Consider the following 21825-nt stretch of genomic DNA (forward strand, 5'->3'; position numbering starts at 1 on the left):
AGGTGCTTCAATAGAAACAGCTTGTGTGTAAATCAGATGAGTGACCCAACAGAACAACTTCATTTACAGCCTGATCTCTGAAAAATCTCAACAGCTTCTATCCCCATCCACTGAGCAAGCCACGTGTCAAACACTCACTTTTGTACTGTCAGCTCCACAAACAAGGGACTGGCCCCAACATTCACTACTTGAAAGCTGACTGACAAAATCCTCTCCTGAACTCAAGTCAATCTACACTGATTCTTCAAAACAAAGATACAGAGGCACAGCGTTTGGAATACTGCCAAATGGGGATGCTGATATTGCTTGCTAAGTGCTGGGCCAGGATGCAGCAGTCTGCCTACCTTCCTGACTCCCGACTGCATTAACTTTGGACGTCTGCACAACATTCGGATCCAGAGACGCAAAGCTTTTTATTTATAAAAGCTAAGCATCTTTAATACAGATTGAGTGGCATAAGACAGGGAATTATTTGACAAAAAACACAATTTCTTTTTCCAACTGATTTTTTAAGTCCTATTCCTTGAACCCTGAAGTATATTTTCCCCACTAAAGAAATACAGGGAATACAGTTTCAAACAAGACCAGCATCCTCCTTCTGACAGAGGCTGATACCAGCTGCTCCACCAGTGATTAAAATGGGCTTGCCTTATTTTGAATTAAAATAGGCTAGAAGCATTCACAGGCACTGGGTGAGCTGAGTGGGCAGTAACCATGAGCTGAAGGGAAGCTGTATTTTAACCTATTCAATTATTCTTGTAACTATATTGCAAGAACATTTTTGACTACATCAGAAGTTCTGCCTCTAATAGCCTACCCTCTCTTCCAATTATTTGATGTCCTAAAGACAAATCTCAATACATACTCAATGGCTAAGTTTTTGCCAGTGCTAAAAATTGGTTATTTACTTTACTTGCTACTGCATTACAAGATTATACATTATCATTTCAGACTTTTTTTTTTTTTTATCAAATTTGTTCTCTTCTAGTCCTTCAGCAAATACAATATACTAGGGGTAACTAACACAGTTTTAGTAAATTGTGTTACAGGTCAGAAATATATCACCTTGTCCTGTAAAACTAAGTGGGTCTACATGGGAAAAAACAGAAGTTCTTGGACTACTACAGTTTACAAATATAGAGCACAGGTGTGAAAACACAAACTCACTGTAAAACAACAAGAACAAAAAAAAAAAATCAAACAATAGTTTATGGATATTGTCTTTATAAACACTTTGGAGAAATTAATTAAGACAGTACTACAGAATGACTGTCTTTAATTGTGGTGCATTTAACATAAATTGTAATAATCTCTTATCCCTATCTGAACACTGCAGTCAACTTTATGACAACCTGTGTGCCTAAAACACCTTTGATTTACAGGCAGCCTAACATATTTTTGCACATGTTCACAAGTTAGTGGCAAAGCCAAAAAGGAAACCCAATTTTTTTCCAAGGGACTGTTTTTGGTCAATTGTACATAATATTAATTTCAGCTGCCAACCACATCTATTTCAATCCTTTCCTAGTTCAGAATTACTTCCCTTATAGTAGTGTCCAGTGCTTTATGCAGTTGAACTCTAAAGATAAGCCAATAACAATTTCTACTTCTCTTGGGAGATGGGAATTAAGATCCTGTTCACCCAATATTTTCATTAAGGATCATAAATAGAACATGACACATGTTGACAAGAGCTGAAGAGTTTAAAGACAGAGAAACAGGGCTTTTTCTGGTTGGTCCAGCTGATCATAAGCCAGGGAACTGGATAAGGTTGTACAAAGAAAAACAGAAACATAAGTTGTAACTATTACAAAAACCAGGACAAGAGAGGCAAAGAAGTGCTAGAAATTCCATCACCCAAACTGGAGCAGATAAAACATAAGGGATGCTCTATAAACTATATACACCAGACCTGAGCTTGATATGAGGAGACAGATCTCTTCCCACCTCTTTTTTTTTCCTCCAATTTAGAAAGCAAATATGGGATTGCTGGCAAGTACAATTCTCCCTGAAAGTCTCTTTCGCAGTAAGGAAATATCCCTTAGGAATTTTGATCCTTTACAATGCTTTATCAAACACATGCTAAGGTGTTACTAGGATTTCCAATATTCACAATTATTTTCATAGTATAACACAACAAATGGGAGAACAAACCCCAATACTTTTCAGTCCCACTCAGTTCCTCTTTCTTTGGCCACATATTTAACTAAGCCAATGCCAAAAATACAACACACATCACTTTCACATTGCACCCAATGTGCACTGTTCCTGTCACCACAGAATACAATACATTGTATGAAATATATCAGATAAGGCAGCTGCTATTTACATTACAAATGCTCCTCTCATGAAACTTAATAACAATTCCCGAAATTTACTTCTGGCTAAAAAGTGATTTTGGTTCGTTTCTTTGGTCCGCTTTTCATCCTTTCAACCTCTCACATACATAAAAATGAAAAGGTATCTCCTACTTTTCCCTCTACTTTCAGAGAGGTGTTCTCTTTGATTAAATATATATGATATAGGTATAAAAACAGAAAATAAATTCCCAGTGCACCTTGTATACTTTGACAATTAAAAACCTGCCATACATATTTCATTTTTTAGCTTGGGTAGCGCTTGATCATATAAGGTTCTTATCTGAGAAGAAGGTACATGATAACTTCATAAAAAAACCTGCAAGAATGGAATGAGAATATTCTGGGGTTTTTAGTATTTTTTGTGGGGCTTTTTTTTTCTTTTCTCTTCCCCCCTATCCCAACAGTGGATACAAAGCATACTAAATATGTAATTACACGAGAGAGCCACCCAGCTTTCAAAGGAGCCATTCCAGTGAATTGTGTAAATAATATGCCTTTAAAAACCCTAACATATGAATACAGATTTACCAGTTATGGTGCAGTTATATACCTGAGAGACAAGAATACCCATTTAAAAAAAAAAAATCCTGCATAATTATGAACTTACCAAAGAGACTAGCACGGCTCAGAGCAAATTAATACTTTTATAACTTTCTCCAAAAGTTTTTTGTCTGTTTTCATTTGAAAGTAAGAAAAATGTTAAAAGCTGTAAGTCTTAATTAAGCCAAAAACAACGGCCAAAACCCATACAGTTAAAATTTATGCCTCCTTACACCCAGACCACTGTTCCCTGCACTTAAAACAAGGTAATTCTGACCTTCTTTGTCACTGGCAGTTTTTCTTGAAAGTCTTTCCATTCTAAGAAAATTAATTTATAAAATAAAGAGGCAACTACAGCACTCCTTGGAGTATGACCATGAGAGGGATCTCTCAGGGTTGAACTAGCCCACGAACCATCAGCTCTTCTGGCTGGCACATAGCGCACCAGAATTGTGAAGGGCAACACACAGTTGCTGTCATACCCAGTGCTCTTCACAATTTCTCAGCTTCTATTATGCTCAGACATTTTGGTCACATTTCCACAAGCATGTATGAGGACGATTAAAAGTGGTTTGCACTCCTGTTTTGCTATAATAAAAGTAATCGAGCTATTGTACTAAAGACCCTTGAAGCATTTTCAAGAACTGCAAATCAAGCAACTCAATACCTCACTTCGAGAAAGCTGAGAATATGTTCCTGGGACAACTGTAGGATATGTCTTCAAAACAATTAGGTCTCACAAATCAGAGGCTGAAACACGCTACCAGGGTTCAAATTATAGCACTCTTTCTAGATTCCAAACATAGGAAATACTGGACTTCTTACCCCAGTACTGATCACTGACTTCAGTGCAGTGGTTTTTCCCTTCACCCTCTGGCTGGGGGGGTTACTACATTCGGCAGGCAAGCTTTGCTGTGCACATACAGCTCAAACTGCTATAAATGATTCCTTTTCCTTCAGCCTCCCACTTTTCATGTAATTGCTCAGTAAATTTTCCTTAACATACATATTATGCAAATTCTTCTCTAATTTTCTGGTAACTCCCTAGCTTAAAGTAACTTTTTACACGAGATTCCAGTTCACTAGCGACTCTTAAATATCAAAGATAAGGGACATAGGAAAGGGTTTACACATTCAGATTATCCAAACAATTTCCTACCTGAGTGGGATCTGGGAGGATCAAATCACAGCTTTTAGGTAAATGTTTGTGAAGAAATGTTTTCCCCAAAGAGTGGTTACTGGAGTTCAACCTCCGGGATTCCAGATCAACAGAAATTACACGCCCCAGAAAGGAGCCAACTTCTCATCTATAAGGTGTACAAGATCCTCAGTTGCCAAGTGCTTGAGGGAACTAGTGTAGATCATATCTGAACTAGACAATACTAATGTTTTCATAATTATAGCTCTTTAATCCATGAAGCTGATAAATCTAAACCAGTACACCTGCAGAGCTTTAAGATTCAGATGTCATACCTTCTTTAAGGAGTACAACATGCAGAGACTTGTGTGCACTTCTTTAAGCAACACCAAAGATGGTGGTGTTAAAAGCAAGACCTACCCAAACTCACTAAAAGCAATTTCACCAAGGTCTAAAGCATTAAGGCTTAAAATGGAGATCTTACAAGACCAAAAGCATTAGGCTCTTTCATAATCAAAAAAAAAAAAGTTGCTGTTAATCTCCATCATGTCCAAAGCCTGATTTTGCAGCAATTTCAAACAATTTTAAATCTTAGATTTATCTCTTATGGCATAATAATTGACACAGGCATTCTGCATGAGTTTGGGCAGAGTAACACAGCATCTCAGTTCCGCATCTGCACAGCAAGGACAATAGAACTAGCCTGCCTGAGAGAGGTGTCAGAGACTGAGTGTATCCTTAATTACGAAGCTGTGACATATAAACACCAAAAACTGAAACAATAAGGAGCCAAGAATAGAACAGTGAATCATCACCTTTATAATAAAAAGCAGAAAGAGCAATATACCGACTGCCTAACCATCACTGAACCTGAACAACTAGGAGGCTTTAAAAAAATACCCAACCCTACGCTAAGAAAGCCTCTTCAGCTTGGGAACTTCTGCATCTTTGGTCTAGATTTCCATCACACAAACTGCAGAGAACAAACCTATACTGGTGGAGAGATGAAATGGAGGTTTCATTAGATTCTCCCTCATCTCTAGTTTTATTTAATTCCATAAAATCTCTCAAGATTATTGTTATGTTATGCACCTACCACACAAAAGTGTTTCAAGGATAACTGATATGTCTGCATAGCACTTTGCACTCTCGAAGTACTATGAGTGCCAAGTATTAATAATGAACTGCAGAAAGAAAGCTTATTTCTACTTCCCACTCAAAGAACTAGTATCTGAATTTTAAAAAGCATATGGATCCACTGAAAATAGAATATATATTTTAGAAGTTAAATGACAAAATTACAAACCCAAGATATTTCCAGAATCATTGCATTTTTCTCCTAGGAAAGTGCAATTCTAGTGGAAGAATCCTGTTTTCACCACATTCCTGGTTTTTACACTCTCTTTTCCAGCTGACTTGACTGAAGTGCAGACCATTAATATCTGAAGTGCCTTGTTTTGATTATACTGGCCTTTGCTGGTACCAATCTAGTTAAGGTAGCACCAAGAATTTCCAGCATAAAACACATTTACAGGTTTATAACTTGGCTCTAAAAATTCTACTCCAAAAGACAGTGGGAGGCAGAAAGGCTCAGATGAGTGCATTATATTACATATCCTATGTGATGCATACTTACACAACTGTATGCGAAGGGAAGGGATTAGCTTTAACTCTGAATTACCATGTTTCACAAGCCACCTAAAATGATACTTTTAACTTCCCCATTTATGTAATCAAAATAATGTTTTGTAAGTGTTTCAGCTAATTAAGAGCTTAATTTGCCCAATTTCACAGTTTGGCTTAAATCATAGCAGGTGTCAATATAATAAAGGAATTGGAAAGTCATGTCTATTGATCGTATTTATACACAAACATTCCCCCCCCTTCTTCCCCTCAGAAGTCAATTGCAGCTTGTCTTCAAAGGGTCAGCATCTAGGCAATGGGATGTTACAGACTGCTAGCAGCACAAGGCTGCCATTCAAAGAAAGGCTTAAACGAAGACCAAGGCTGAATAAATTTGTAGGTGTTTGCCTTTTTGTAAAAGATAATCTCACAGGAAACAGAGTAAAAAGAGCTTTGCAGGTTACTTAAAATGCTATTCTTAAAGCAACATGTATTTATGGCCATTGGTATTGTATTTCCTCTAGCCCACATAGGAACACAATGCAGCTCTCCACTACAGCACAGCAACGTTAAATATAAAAACCTGCCATTAAAGGGCAGAGGGTAATGGCATCAGTGTGGGCGACCCATGCTCAGGTAGTGTTCAACTATTATCTCCAGTTTAAGTAGGCTGAAAATACGCAAATCCAGCCAGCACTGATTTTAGATAAAATTGTCAGTTTTATGGATATTTATAGTATGTGTCCAGTCTTGCAGAACTCCATCTTCCTCCACCTCATCTGTAATATAAACTGCTTTTAGCCCACATTAATACAATGTGTTACTGGGATACTTCGCACATTCTGTATAAACCAGGCAGCAGATCAATACTCAGCTGTGCTGAGGGGAAAAAAAAAAATCATTACATTAGGATCCTGTTAAAAACACAGACACCAAGAGGATAAACCTGATGCATAGACACCACTCCATGTGGATGCATATGTAGATTGCTGCTTTTAAATACATCAAACATGGCTTTCTTGCCAACATAGGGTTTTAAAGAATACTACAGGAGAACCTTTGGTATATATTCTACACCAAACCAGTCTCACCTCAAAAAACTTAATCTCTCTGCTTCTCATGAGAGCTCTTTCTTCTGATCAAAAGTTTCCACCCTTTGTATGAACTCCCTTACCTGTATACTTCCTGGGGTGAAATCCCAGCACTGAAATTGGAATAGCAAAGCTATTTCCATGACAGCATCTGCTAATGACACAAGCTCAGGTTTGTAACTCTTCCTTGGATCAAGGAAGAGTAAGAAGATTTAAGATAAAGACTTTAAAACCGAAAACAATAAACTAAAAACCAAAAGGAAAGCAGCCACATGGAAAAATATTTTTTAAACAGTGTAAGTTCTTCTATTATTTGGGGTTGCCTATATGTGAAAGTCTCCTTGGAAAATTCACTAACTGAGCATTTTGGGTTTTTTCCCCTCTCCTCAGTATTTCTCAGAGTCAAAAAAGCATATATCCCACCTGCATCAGAGCACTGGTAATATAACATAGCCACAACAGATGCAGCTCTGTTTATCTCAGACATAAAAGAAAAACAGAACAGCCACACAATCCTCTTCCTATTGTTCTCCCAATCTACCACATGAGAAACAGAAACTGATGCCATGCCCCACAGGTCAACAAACTTGAGCTCTGCAAGACAATAATTGCAGAGTTGAGATTCCTCCGAGACACCTTGCCTCCAGCCCAGCAAAGTTTAAATCAAGAAAACATGAAAACATCAGCTTCAATGTCCCAGCTGACCTTCACTAGCGTGGACTTGGAGAGAAAGAGAGAGAGAAGAATGGTCTCTCGGAAAGAAGCTCCAAAGCATGCTACACCTTTGCAACACATCACTCATCCAAAGAAATGGTTTGCAAATATAATACAGGACTTGATGCCCATCTTCTTACAGGTGTTCAAGCTCTTCACAGAAGTCAATGTAAGCTGACAGCAGTAAGCAACTTGCACAAACGAGTTACTACTTACTACTTGTACTATTGAGACAAGACTGGAGAGAATCAAAGCCATCCTGTTAGCACCTGCAATGAAACTCTTGTGTTTAAGGTGTTTTGCTATAGTTTTTCATTCTCTCCCACTCCTCTCTAGTGACTTGGCTCTTTGTTTGTGTTGGGCTCACAGTACCATAGATCCCTTCACCACCATGTTTCATCATTTCACAACTCCAGTTGCCACGACAACAGGATGCAGCTTATCTGTGCTGTTTTCATATTTCCAGTTTTTGTTGCCATAACAACACAATCATTCTGGCTTTCTACAAAACCAGCAACTTTAAGCCACATATTATCAAGGACACAGGATTCATCATACATGTATCTTCATGAAAGAAGAGATTTGTACAGGCAATTTGTAAATTAAGCTATTTTTTTCCAAAGGGGGATTTTTCACTCACAAAAGTGAAAAGCTGACAGCAATTGCTAGAGGCAGACTGCTGAGACATCTAAAGCCTGGCCTTTAATAATAGCCAGAGTAATATAGCGCTAGGCCACTTCCGAGTGGGGACTCCCCACAGTGTCAGATTGTGTCAAACTGCACAATTGTTATGTGATGTGAGTAAGTGTCCATACTTGTTTCACCCAAGCAGATCTGAATTAGATGCTAGATGCAATTCTCTTGAGTTTTAACCCAGTGGCCTCCCCATTATTACCAGCACCACCACCATGCAGCTTTGTGTTTGAAGGCCCATTTTAATTCTGTAATTCGAGCTGTCGTTGCAGATTTCTTTTCAGACTCTGACCCTTTTTGCTTCCAGGTGACTGCATTTTGAACTTTTATTTACAGGAAGTGCACATTCATAAGACTGGTGAGAAAATGTTATACAAACACAGCATGCATAAACACAGAACAGTGATGGTTATGAGGGGTATCAGCTAACATGGCACTGTAACTTCATTACACCCTCATTTATGTACTTCACTAATGAGACAAGCACAGGTGTCCAACACGGTCCCTCACATGAGATGAATAACAATAATACAGTCCAACCTGCTTTAGCCATGCTTGGTATCCAGAAGATATAAGTTGGAATCCATCTTTTGGCATGTGTATTCGGGGCTAGGAGAGAATAGACATAAAGAGAGACCTCCTTTTACACTGGGACCTAGCTAGCCTAAGTCTAAATTCTGGAGCATTTTAAACAACGCAGATTTTTTTAAGCCACGTATGAAGGTTTAGTCCCCAGATTAGTTCTTGTTTACTCCTCTGATATCAGCTGCTTTAAGAACACTTTTCTAATAAAGTTACCACCATTTTTATGATTTCTATCATTTTACATTTCAACTCAGTATATATAGGTATTTCTTTAAAATTTTCACACAAATGCTTTAATAAGCACAGCCTCTGCAGTGGGTGCAGTAGCAGAGTCTAATGGTCATTAATGCTTTTGCCACTATATAAAGCTAAATGGTGTCAAACCAGCAGTAGTCAAGCTATGAGAGTGTTTTTACAGTTACCATCCTCAACATGGTCCAACCAGACATTGGACAACAAGAGAAGATTAAGGAAAATTCCTGAAGAGGTGCAGTCTTAATATTGGAGTAACAGGAAACTATACTCACACACAGCCATAAATTATGCCTCAAACTGATAGACAAATATAACCTCCTCCCCATTTATCATTTTCATGCTTTATCAAGTTGAGGAAAAGGCAAGACATCCAATAGCTCTGGAAGCACAGAACATATATAGCACAACTCACAGCCAGAAAAAAGTATGCAACAAAAAAAATGAAACGCTGCCTGTCATGACATTCACTTGCAGTTTGAAGATATTCTCACAATCAAGTGGATTCAGCTGTTCCCCCTTCCCTCCCGCAAAAGGAGATGCTTAGAAATTAAAATCACATGTAAGCAACAGGACCAGACAGAACATCCACAGACACCAAGTCTAGAGATTTATCTTATTCCTGGAAACTACTTCACAGTCCCTTTCTTAATTCACTGTACTTCCCCTTCAAACCAGCAGATGTGTGCCCCTACCACTCCTTCTGGAAGGCTGGGGAAAAAAAAAAAAAAAAAATCCTTCTCATTTTCAGAATGGCTCTATTCAAGGTGAGTTTACCCCATTTGTTCTTGTGTCAACACAATATTTAGTCTGTACAAACTGTGTCCACCTTGGTACTTGTAACACTAAAAAAATACAACTGGGTGGAGAAGAAAAATATGTGACCACTGAATGACAAACCTTCACAGCCATGGTGGGGAGGCAGTCCAGCCTTAGAATTTGAAATTAAAATAACTACTAGTACAGACTAAAATCTTGCCTCTAAAGAGAAGTACACATACAGGATTTTATAATATACTTTGAACATTAGTTATTTTTGCTTCTCTCCAGTTTGAATTTAAATCCTCCTAAATCTTTCAAAGCATAGTAAGATTATGCCCTGGTGTCCTAGCCAGTAATCTCAGTTAAACATGAATTGTAATAACCACCATTATAGCTGATAAATTAAAGTCAAGTATATCTGGTTACTGCATTCACCTGCTGAGCTTGGACTTGCAGTGCTTAACACATTAACAAACTATGTTTTAGGGGACTTCTCACACACAGCTAGAAGCATCATGCTCTGAGATCTAATCCTTACTTCAGCACTAACTTCATGGGTGGTTAGTCTCTCTACTACTGTAAAATGAGGACAACACTCATTTAACCCACCTCACAGGTTTGCTGAGAGGAACTGCTGACATTTCTACATGCTTTGAAAATATGAAGTGCTACATATCTAGCAAGAACACTACAGAAACCCACATTTTACTTCTGGCTCAAGTGCTTCAATTGCTTTTTCAAAGTAACACAGCACAGTATGCCTATAAAGGAAAAAAAAGCCTTCATAAACAAGCAGAAATAATGATCTTTTGAAATCACAGTGTCACGAGTAAACAGACCTGAATACCAGTCTCAGATCTGTCCAGGTTCACATAACAAATTGTGAAAAATTTCTTCATTTCTTTCTGTTTCTGTCACCTAACCTACAAATTAAAGGATAACAGCCAAGCTTTCTCTTAGGATCGGGAAGCTACTTAACATTTGTAAAACCCATCAGTCCAGAGTAGTTTGAGTAACTGATGTAAGACATTGATTTAAACCATTTAATTTGAAGACCCTGGTCCTGCAAATATGTGTTTTAACAGATCTACTGGAATCAACAAGATTACTCTCATGCACGTCTCCAATATCAAAGATAACACTGTATTTCTATTTAGACAGCTCTTACCAACACCAGTTCTTTGTGACTTCAACATAAATGTTGCTTGATTATTACCAATAAAAGTAATCAGCAGACTAGCAGCTACTGTAAACTCAATTTTTCAATGCTGACAAGTTAAATATACAAATAGGAGAAATTAAGACCCATCACTCATCCCTCAACACGGTATTTGCAAAATCCTCTCAGTGAGATATGTCTCCTCTACATTTGATAAATCTACCCTCACCTAAGAAAAAAAATAAACTATATAGAAGAGAAGCAAGTTTTACCAGTATGAAGTATATCACTTCCCACATACTGTGGCTTGTGCCATTAAAGTGGGATATTTGCACAAATGAGCCCCCATTCCCATCAAACACAAGCACTGATAGAAAAGTGTAATTTAATTAAAATCTCATAGATTCACCAGTGGCTAAACTTTTACAATCAATCGCCTAAATTCTGAACTTCTGTGGTTCTCCTACGCACGTCGTGAATGACCTCTAGGAATGTATTCTTCAGCACAGACAGGCAATTAAATAAGTACATCTGGTTAAAATGGTCTGAACGGTGAATGGATTTAAATCCAGTTGGTGGCCAGTCACGAGTGGTGTCCCCCAGGGCTCGGTATTGGTGCCACTCCTGTTTAACATCTTTATTGATGATCTAGATGAGGGGATCGAATGCACCCTCAGTAAATTTGCAGATGACACCAAGCTGGGCAGGAGTGTTGATCTGCTCGAGGTTAGGGAGGCTCTGCAGAGAGATCTGGACAGGCTGGAGTGATGGGCTAAGGCCAACTGCATGAGTTTCAATAAGGCCAAATGCTGGGTTCTGCACTTCGGCCACAACAACCCCCAGCAGCGCTACAGGCTTGGGGAGGAGTGGCTGGAGAGCTGCCAGTCAGAGAGGGACCTGGGGGTGTTGACTGATAGACAGCTGAACACTAGCCAGCAGTGTGCCCAGGTGGCAAGAAGGCCAATGGTATCCTGGCTTGCATCAGAAATAGCGTGGCCAGCAGGGACAGGGAAGTGATCTCGCCCCTGTACTCGGCACTGGTGATGCCGCACCTCAATTACCGTGTTCAGTTTGGGGCCCCTCACTACAAAAAGGACATTGAATTACTCAAGCGTGTCCAGAGAAGGGCAACGGAGCTGGTGAAGGGTCTGGAGCACAGGTCTTATGGGGAGCAGCTGAGGGAACTGGGGTGGTTTAGTCTGGAGAAGAGGAGGCTGAGGGGAGACCTCATCACCCTCTACAACTACCTGAAAGGAGGTTGCAGAGAACTGGGGATGAGTCTCTTTAACCAAGTAATAAGCAATAGAACAAGAGGTAATGGCCTCAAGTTGTGCCAGGGAGGGTTTAGACTGGATATTAGGAAGCATTTCTTTCCAGAATGGGTTGTTAGGTGTTGGAATGGGCTGCCCAAGGAGGTGGCGGAGTCCCCATCCCTGGAGGTGTTTAAGAGTAGGGTCGACATAGCGCTGAGGGATATGGTGTAGTTGGGAACTGTTAATGTTGGGTTGATGGTTGGACTGGATGATCTTCAAGGTCTTTTCCAACCTAGACAATTCTGTGATTCTGTGAATTTCAGTATCCAAATGACAGCAGACACAACTACAAAATGACAGAAGAGGAACCCATATATGCTTGACAATCTAAAAAATAGAACAAAATTGCCCCTCTTCCCCCAGCCTTTAAAAGATGTGGGGGACAGACAACTGCCTTGTTTGAAAGCTGTACTATTTTATCAATCAACACTAAAATCTTCCACAAATATGATCCATTCAAGGCAATTCTATCAGCCATACAATTGATTGCCCAGCAAGATCTACTTACTTTTGTATTTTCATGAGCACACACCATTTATGCTTATGGTTCAGTACCACTCATAAGCATAGTATTTTCTCATAGCATCTCTTAGCCTTTTCCATGACTAGCAGTCAGGCTGCTAGGGTAATCTTGTCTCTTTTTCAATAGCCGCAACAGTGTTTGCTTTCCTCAAAAAGTTACTCTGAAAGCACTCCAACTGCTAATTTCTATCATGCTATTTTGTGAATATTCCACATTTTTATCTAGGTGAGTGATTAATTTGTAATATAACCCTGTCTACTTCCTTTTCCAAGACATTCACTTTTATTATTGAGGACTTGCTTTAAAAATGAGCCTTCCATCATTGCAGATGGCTTATTCCACAACCATCAGCAACTTATTCACAGTTCTGAAATGCAATTTTACTCTGTATGAAGTGCCTACTTTCTCTTTTGTCTTCTTGGTGGCCACAGAACTTGTCATCTATATATTACTCATATATTAAAACTATTATATATATTGCAATTGTCTATAAACCCGTGAGCCAGAATACCTTACTTTGCTCATCCCCTGACTTTTTTCCTTTAGTAATCTCTCTTCCATTTTTAATCCATTTGATTTTTGCAGTCCCTAGCAAGACCCAGAACAACAGAATGAATTCTGAGAACAAGTCAGTAATTTAAAATTCAGTGGTACCCTCTTCCCTTCCCTACAAAGGCTGATTTTTAGAGGACATTTAATTACAGGCCTGAGTTCCTATTTTCTAAGCCTAAACACAACCCCTGAAGGCTTACAATATTTGAGTCACAGCTGGAGCTGTGGTTACTATACAGTTTAAATATCAGCCTCTTTACTGTGCAATTTGTTTTGAAAATCAAATCAGATGCCATGTCATAAACAAGTGCTAATTAAGTACTGAGCGGAAATTGGGCTTTTTTGTGCAAGAAGGGTTCTTAAATATCTGCATCTTCACTTCCATAAGAAAGGATATGTCAAGAATGATAATTATAAAAGGAAACCTACTATGGTACTTGCAAGGCAGTACTGCTGCTTCTCCATTTCATCTGCTTCCATGTAAGAAGAAATGGGGGGGGGGGAAGTTGAGACCTGTATGAAATATATATGTACTACGGATCTTATGAATCTGATCATCTAACCCATAACACTTCCTTTTCCCTCAGAGAGGACATTCACTCTGGATTTCCATCACATTCGATTAAAGAGGCAAGTTAAACCCATCTCTCTGTCACTGCAAAACAATAGTGAAGCTACTTATATTTTTCATTCCTTTTAAGTTATGATCTACACACAGTATTTATTTGATGATAACATTCTATTCATTACATATAACACCTTGTTTGATAAATATAAAGTGAAGAACAGGAATAATGCATTTTAATACTCTGAGGTTGCCTCTGAGTAACAATATTCACAACTCCATTAACTAACAGGCTCTCGGCTACAAAGACAGAATTAGATCTGTCAGTCACTGACATGGGAGGGCATGGCCAGTTGCACTGAAGATTGTCCAGTTGAGATGACTTCCACAGCAAAGGAAAATAACCCCTGTGGCCTAGAACCTGTTAATGAGTTTGTATGCATTACAACAATAAGTTAAATTCCTACTACACAATATACAACTTCACGGCCCAAACAGATACCTTAGTCTGCTGCCCAAAGCAGTACTCAAAATAAGGCACAGTTAGATCTGTGGACTCTAATTCAAGAAAACCAAAGACAGGAGTTCAAAATCTTTCATTATTGTTCGGATAGGAAACCATGAGTGCTCTGGTTCTAAAACCATAAGCTGCCAATATTTAAGTGTGCCCTTTGTGAGAAACACTGAGCCAGCTGACTGTCAGATCTCGCAGTTTGATACAAACTCCTTCAGAAGGACACAGCACTCTCAAGCAGTAAGCTCTTCCTGCCTGCAAACTTAATGAATTCACCGCACATGGTGAACATGGCTACACTACTTTTTCAGTGAATCTGTTTGGAGTATGTTGACCAAGATCTGCTCAAAACCAACTCCCCCTGCAGAATGTCTATTTATATTCCTTGACAGATAAAGAGACCCAAGTTTTTATATCCTGTAAGAGCAGCAGCTACCAGGAAAACTACTTTTGTAACATGAAACACCTGGTTACCTTCTTAAGGGCTCACAAGAATACCAAGCTACAGTATTCAAAACCAAATGGAGATTTGTGAGAGCACTCCATTAATCTCTGGACAATGTAACAGCAAGCTCTGAAAACATGCTTACTATAGCAGTGTAAAGAGACCTTCTTTATGCCCATAAGTAAAAACTTGCTTGATTTCACAACCACTTGACATTTCACATCTGAAATTCAAGCCCTATATTCAGCCTCCTTCAAGACTGCAAGATCTGTGGTGAAGAAAAGAGAAGCTACATTTCTCATGATACTGTCTGAACTTGTGCCAGGTAAGTATCCAGCAAGAACAGTGGCATTCACAGTGCAAGCATTATGTATAGAAGAAGCTGGAAGCTTGTCTAGAGATCAATAAAATTAAGCTGATACCTTTTAAGTATCTTGTCTCTTTTTCTTAAGTCCATAGAAAAGTCAGAAAGCTCACCTGGATTCTGATTTTTCAGTGAGATTCAGAGCATCAGGAATAAAAAATTCTGTACTTGAGAAAAAAATACAGCCAAGGTGAACAAAATTAAGAAGACTGGAAAATTACAATCTCCATAACCAGCAAAAGACCTACAGTGCTAACTTTCACCTTCCTGATCTCCTGCTGAATTTTAGGTAGCAGACAAAAAAGCATGCAGAAGAGATGGGTTGCAGGTCTGTGCCAACTACCCTGGAAGGAAATCTGCAGTTCACACATTAAGCAGACAAATTTGTAAGAGGAATACCATTTTTTTTCTAAAGAAATGGAAATGCTTTCAAGAGCAGACTCCAGCACTCAACCACATTTTCTGCTTAGCTAATAAACTCTCATCTTCTGAGCAGACTCCAGCACTCAAGCTGAACATTTTCCTATTCAATAAACTAACCAAAAAACTTCCTTTTTGCAGGAATGACCATTCTATCCCATTTCCCTCACAAAGCACCTTGCTACAATTACAATGTGGAACCTATTCACCGATCATAAGTAAATTTGAATCCAAAACTAATTGTTCCAAGTACTTACCAAGATATATTAAATTTCCTTTCCTGATCTAAATGCCCTGTACTGAGCTCAGCTCTATGACAGTTCTCAATTCCTTGAAACTGACATAAGGTATAAATGCTTGTCTGCTTGGCTTAACTAGAAGAAACTCATCATTAAAACAAGAAGTACCAAAGAAGCCTGCTGTCTTGGAGGACTATGATGCAAGAATAAAGTGGGGGCAACAGAAGCAGCTGAAGATACCTAGCGAGCAGCCTCTGGTAGCATCCCCATGCAGAACAAGTATCTGTAAGAACATTAACCAGAATGAGTCTAAAGTGTTGCAGAAAAGACTGGCCAACCCTTAAAAAAGCAGAAAAACAAAACAAACCACAAACAAACAGTATGTCCCATCTCCCAAGAAAGGAAATCTATTGAGACTGAGTACTGATAACTATTGCCAAAATGAAGCAGTCACCATGGGAGGCGTAAGTAAATCTGCTCCCAATTTAGAACAAATTAGAATTAGTGCTAGACTAACCCAATCTTCTTCTTTAAGAAGATCACTGAAGTCCAGACAAATTAGAAGTAGTTAAGCATTTGATAGACGACATGTAGGAAGTTACTAGTTAAAATGGAGAGGATTAGGATTAATACCAGAGTTGTAAGGAGGATAAGAAACTAAAAAGGGTAGAGGATCACAGGTTATTTTGAAAAAGGAACCATCAAGCTGTACAGAGATTGATCCCTTTTGAAATCCATTATTAATCTTGAAATTAATGTTAAAACATTCTCACCAGTGGCTAAAAAAAAACCCCAAGAATTACCAATGTGCTAATGAAATTGTCTGGAGACAAAGTTAAGAGACATCATAAATACATAGGACACAGCATGTTGAAGATCTGGGTAACAGAACCAACACAAGATGTACATAAATTAAAAAGTAACATTGCTCCCATTATAAACTAGGGGCTCAGTAACTGAGAAGAGGGGAAGAGGCCCTGTGATGTGTTACTCATTAGGTAATGATGGTTCAGCAGTAAGATGTAGTCATGAAGATGGAAAATACTACTGTAGGATATTGTATAAAGTGAAAAATTCCTAGAAGAGAGAAATGAGGATTACTGCCTTTATACAAGGAATCAATAAAACTTTTCCTGGAATATTCTGTATAGCTCTGGTCACTCATGATCCAGAGAGATTAATAAAATTCTGCAGCTGTTTAAGAAGGTATGCTAAGATGACCAAGAGTTATAGGAACCATCTTACGACGGAAAAAGAAAACAAACAAACAAAAAAATGCTGGTTTAGCCTGACCAGATCTAGCTCAGAGGAGAATACCATTGCTCTCCACAAATAAGCAGATGAACACGGGGGAGCAAGAAGAGCTGTTTAAGCTCAAGGACAACATTGGCACAAGAACAAATGAGAATGTATTAGCCATGAATTAAGTTAAACTGGAAAATAAGAATGAGAATTCTAGCTTCCAAAGCAGTAAAATTTGGAATAGCTCAACAATGGCATAGCAAAGAAAAGTCCATTCACTTAAGAACTGCTTTGAGTAGCTTGCAAAAGAGACTACGGAGTACGCTGTCTGCCAGTATCGGACTTGAACCCATGCTCCACAAGACCTGTTCCAATCCCATGCAGAAATGTTTCTTCTCATGATGGGCTCCATACTGTTTAGCCTTTGCATAAAGTCTTATTTTAAGGTCAGTGAGATACAGATATATAAGAATATCTTCTTGTCAGTCAAAAAATTTTCAGGACATTTATGCTTGCTTATAAACAACAGTTGAGACAAAGTACAAAAGCCACACACTTCACTGGAGACATCCCAGTCAAAAGAAGAAAAAAAACGAAAAAAGCTACAGAAAGAAAATGAACAGGGAACGTAGATTTTTGTTCTTTTGAACCTATTAGCAACAGAAAACACCTTCTGTCATATTTGAAGAGGGTGATAACATTGTTTGGATTTCTTCAGAAAACTGCTGAGACACTTCCAAGACTCATCTTCTAAAACAAGATCGATCCATCGTTTAAGACTACACCCACTTCTCATTGTTCTAATTTGCAGGAAATGAATGATAGCTGGCTGCATTTCTCAATGCTGTTGAGAGTTTTGGCATATAAGAAGGGAATTGAGCAGACCCAATGAACCACCCCCCTGGAGAACCGCCAGCACCTTCTTAACAGACAGAATGCGAGGCCAACTATCCATAAACTAAAAGCAACTCCCACATAAACACTGCTCCATTCTGCATCGCTCTCACAATAAATTGTGTAGAGAGGGAGAGTGACTATATTGTATGACGGACTTTCATGCTAGACTATTTTTCTCTGAAACAACTTGAGACTGTTTTGGTTGCTATATGGGCAAGCCTAGAAACATTAAGATTTTTTTGTCTAGTCAGAATACAGTATAGCCCTGCTTTGTATCCAAGAAAAAACAGCCATCACCTTTCTCCTGAGTATTTAATCCATCCTCCTACATCTGAAAAAAATCCTCACAATCTGTAAGAATAACTATGTCCTTAGCCAGAAACATCAAGAGAGAGGACTCCTACAAACAAACTGAGAGAATCCACATGTAGGCACAAAGCCAACTGATGGAAAAAACACACCAGAGTTCTGTACAGGCTGGTATCTCCCAAACTTCCTTTCTACAACCTTCTTCAGATCTGTTTTGCTCCAGGTGCATCTGAAGAAGATGGGCCATCTAGACTACAGTTACAAGTACACTTATTACTGTCCTGCTAACATACAACTGCACTTAAGAACTACTAATTCATTTCTTCATAGCATGTCCCAGCAACTTTTCCCTTCTTACCATGGGATGAAGGAAAATAAACCAGCACTAAGGCTCTTTGCTTCTGCTAGTCCAAACTGGTTACTCCAGTGGATTCTGCCAAGAGGTTGCATGGCTCCTCCTCACAGACTGTAAACACTTCTGTCCTTCCCTCGAGAAGACTGGAAAGACCCCTTGCTGAGCTTTCCCATTCTCTTCCTCATTCTCTCCTTCCTGCTGCTCTCATCAAGATGAACGCACAGACCAGGTTTCAGCAGTGGGAGAGGGAAAATTAAATCGGACATTTCTCAATTCTTAGTACAGAGGAGGACTAGCAGCAGCTAGAGAGCACAAAATTATGATCAATCATTTGTTTCCAAGCAAAATCACTGTGGAAAAGTGAAACAATTTAAAACTGGAAGTCTTCATTGCCGCTTCTCAAACCTTCTGCCATCCCAGCTAACAAATTTGGCTGTGCACACATAGCTACAAGCAGGCTGAGCACCCATTGGTTAATAGAACCACGAACTTGCAGATGAAAGAGAAAAAATGAATTTTAATGCAGTTTTTAGAAATGCTTGTCATTGTTTCAGCATTGCCATTTAGTGAATGGGACCGATTTCTCTCTCAGTAGGGGATGATATTTTAATGATGTAACAATGTACTTCCCAGAAGAAAGACAAGCCTCATGAGGCAGATTAAAACTAAGAATATTCAGATCCCATTAAAATCAGACAGTTTCAAGCCATTTTTAAAATTAATTTTGTTTAATGATAAAATGTGTTATCTTAACAGGTGGCTAACCAATTGTAAAATTAACCAAAACGTGGTCAGAAGCACAAGGCTAGCTATTGGAAGAACTGGTTTCTTTTTATTCTGTCTTCTGTTATCAGTGTACCATATGACCCTAACACAAATTCCTCCCGTCCATGACCCCAGGCAAATTTCTGAGCTCCAGCTTTCTCCTTCTGCAAAGCAGGGGTAGTATTTGTCCAACACCAGAGTTCCTCAAGACCTCAGATACAGAGACATTAGAAAGCATCATTGTTTAATAAGCAGGACATATTTAATGCAACTCCCAGGATATTTATTTTCAACAGTTTCTGTGAGATCAAAAAGTTAAGTTTTTCTCAGCACTAATCAGCATCCTGTCAAGAAAACAGCTTCATGTCTGATTGCTTATTAATTATACTTTGAGCACTTACTATTTAGCTGTAGCCACTGGACTCTGCTATGCTACAAACTCATTTTCAGTTTCCACAGCTAAACACACACTGCATTCAGCCCTTCTGTGCAAAATCACTTAAAATACATAAGAAATACACCTTGTTGAGCATCTCCTGAATTGTAGGAAGGAGGAAATGAGAAAAACTGAAGAAAATAATGAGTATGAGAAACACTAGTTAAGTTTGCCACTGAGAATGATTAAATATTACACAAACCTCACCAGCACATGTGGAGGTTAGAGATAACACAATGCAAGCAGTCAAGGAAGTGAGAAAACAGCTTATTCCATCTGCATTGTTGAATTTAGCATGAAAATTTTGATACAACAAAATCAAGTTGCTCAGCTTGCTGGTCTTACATGTGATGTGATCATTTATACCCCAAATACTGTTGCAGCAATTGCTGAGAAAATTAATATGACAAGAAATGCATCTATACAGATGAAAAAAGCCAGTGGAATGCCTTCACTCAACTCTTAATGAGAACTCATAATTTCCACGTATAAATGACTCTCCTTTTAATAGAAAATAAGTACTTTTCATTGACAAGTTCTAGGATACAAACTACCAGTGCAGTAAAATCCAAAGAGATCAACACAGTGGATGAACATATTCACTTGACAAGTATAACTAGTCAACATTCGTATGTCAGGAAATACTTTCTGATCCCCACTTCAAATATTTTAGAGCGTGAAGTGAATTTTAAATGAGACCAGACCATGAAGTTTCCTCTGCCATATAATTTCCAGCCTCAAGTCATTCTTTCTGCTGCTAACACTGAAAATAAACAAGAAAACAATGTATTTTTATATTTCCATCTCATTTATGGCCTAGAGATCAGAGCTTGATTGGCCACTGGAAATACTCCAAAGATCACCATTTCATTTCTTCTTCATTAGGCACATCTTAAACAGGCAATCTCCAAACACTGTACATTCCTACCTTACCTCTAGAGATAATAAACAGCTACAGAATTTTGGTTTCTTCCTATGAAATCTTCACTACCTCTTTCCATATCACAAACCACTACAGAGTACTGATCAAGTTGAGGCCACTGTCTATGTCTTATATCCAAGGATTATTTAGGAAGCCCTTCGCCTAACCAAACTTTGTGGTTAGAACAGTCTGCTTTATCTTACTAATGAGAATGATAATTTAGTACCAAATACTCATGAGGAATTATAGCTCTGCTGACTGGCAAATAATTTGCCAAGGCAGATTAGTTTAGCTGCATAAAATAAATATCCACCTGCACATACTAGCACTAATCAGGGCGTGAAATTAAACTTTTTATTCAGTGGGAAATAACTGCTGCAAGGCGGCGATTTAGTCTGGGAAGCAAATATTAAGGTCAGCCTATTCTCTCTGATGTTTATAGTATATATTACAGTGTGGAGAGCACGGTGCAACAAATTCTGCTTTTTAAGTCTATGAAACTAAATACTTCAATGATGCGATAGCAAATTTGCCATTTGCTTTTCTAATTGCATACATTTAATGGAGCAAAGTGGCTGAAATGAAACATTACCAGAGAAGCAAGGGTGAAGTTACTGAAGTACCAAAGGCCTGCATCAAGTGCAGAAAAATCTACGGCACAAAGTTTGTGGTAGAAGAAAATAAATCATCATTTTCTTTACAATATACTCGTCCCAACAAATCCTCAAACTAAGGGGACATTATTTTAGTTCTACTGGAAAAAAATTACTAAGCACATGTTTAATATTCAAGCAGGATTTTCAACCCCATGTTTAGGAGGCAACTCTCTATCCCAGCTGTTTTAGAAAATTATTTTCATTGCTTTCATGACACCCTTGCTTTGGATATCCAGGATTCTCTGCCACAATGACCGCAACTCATAACTATGTTATTAGGAATACTTTAAGGTTCTCAAAGCAGAGTTTTAAAACAATAGCTAAGAAGTCCTACATCTTCAAAATCCCACTCCTACTGACACCATAAATCATAGAGGTTCAGTGTAAACAG

At 38.5% G+C, this 21825-nt stretch overlaps 1 protein-coding gene across 7 annotated transcripts in view; it reads right to left on the reverse strand.

The window, feature by feature from the left end:
• The window catches only part of BTRC (beta-transducin repeat containing E3 ubiquitin protein ligase), a 118676-nt gene that overhangs the window by 91859 nt on the left and 4992 nt on the right, over positions 1-21825 (reverse strand). For 4 of the 7 annotated variants that reach the window (XM_074831140.1, XM_074831139.1, XM_074831136.1 and 1 more), the window contains exon 2: positions 8700-8768. The exons of 2 other annotated variants lie outside the window; for them this stretch is intronic. In XM_074831140.1, coding sequence (XP_074687241.1) covers positions 8700-8768 — 69 coding nt within the window. Of the gene's footprint in view, positions 1-8699; positions 8769-15306; positions 15323-21825 lie in introns of those variants that run through there. One more of the 7 variants, XM_074831141.1, reaches the window with a different exon arrangement.

The sequence above is a fragment of the Strix aluco genome, chromosome 7, assembly GCF_031877795.1.
Source record: "Strix aluco isolate bStrAlu1 chromosome 7, bStrAlu1.hap1, whole genome shotgun sequence".
Lineage (NCBI taxonomy): Eukaryota > Metazoa > Chordata > Aves > Strigiformes > Strigidae > Strix > Strix aluco.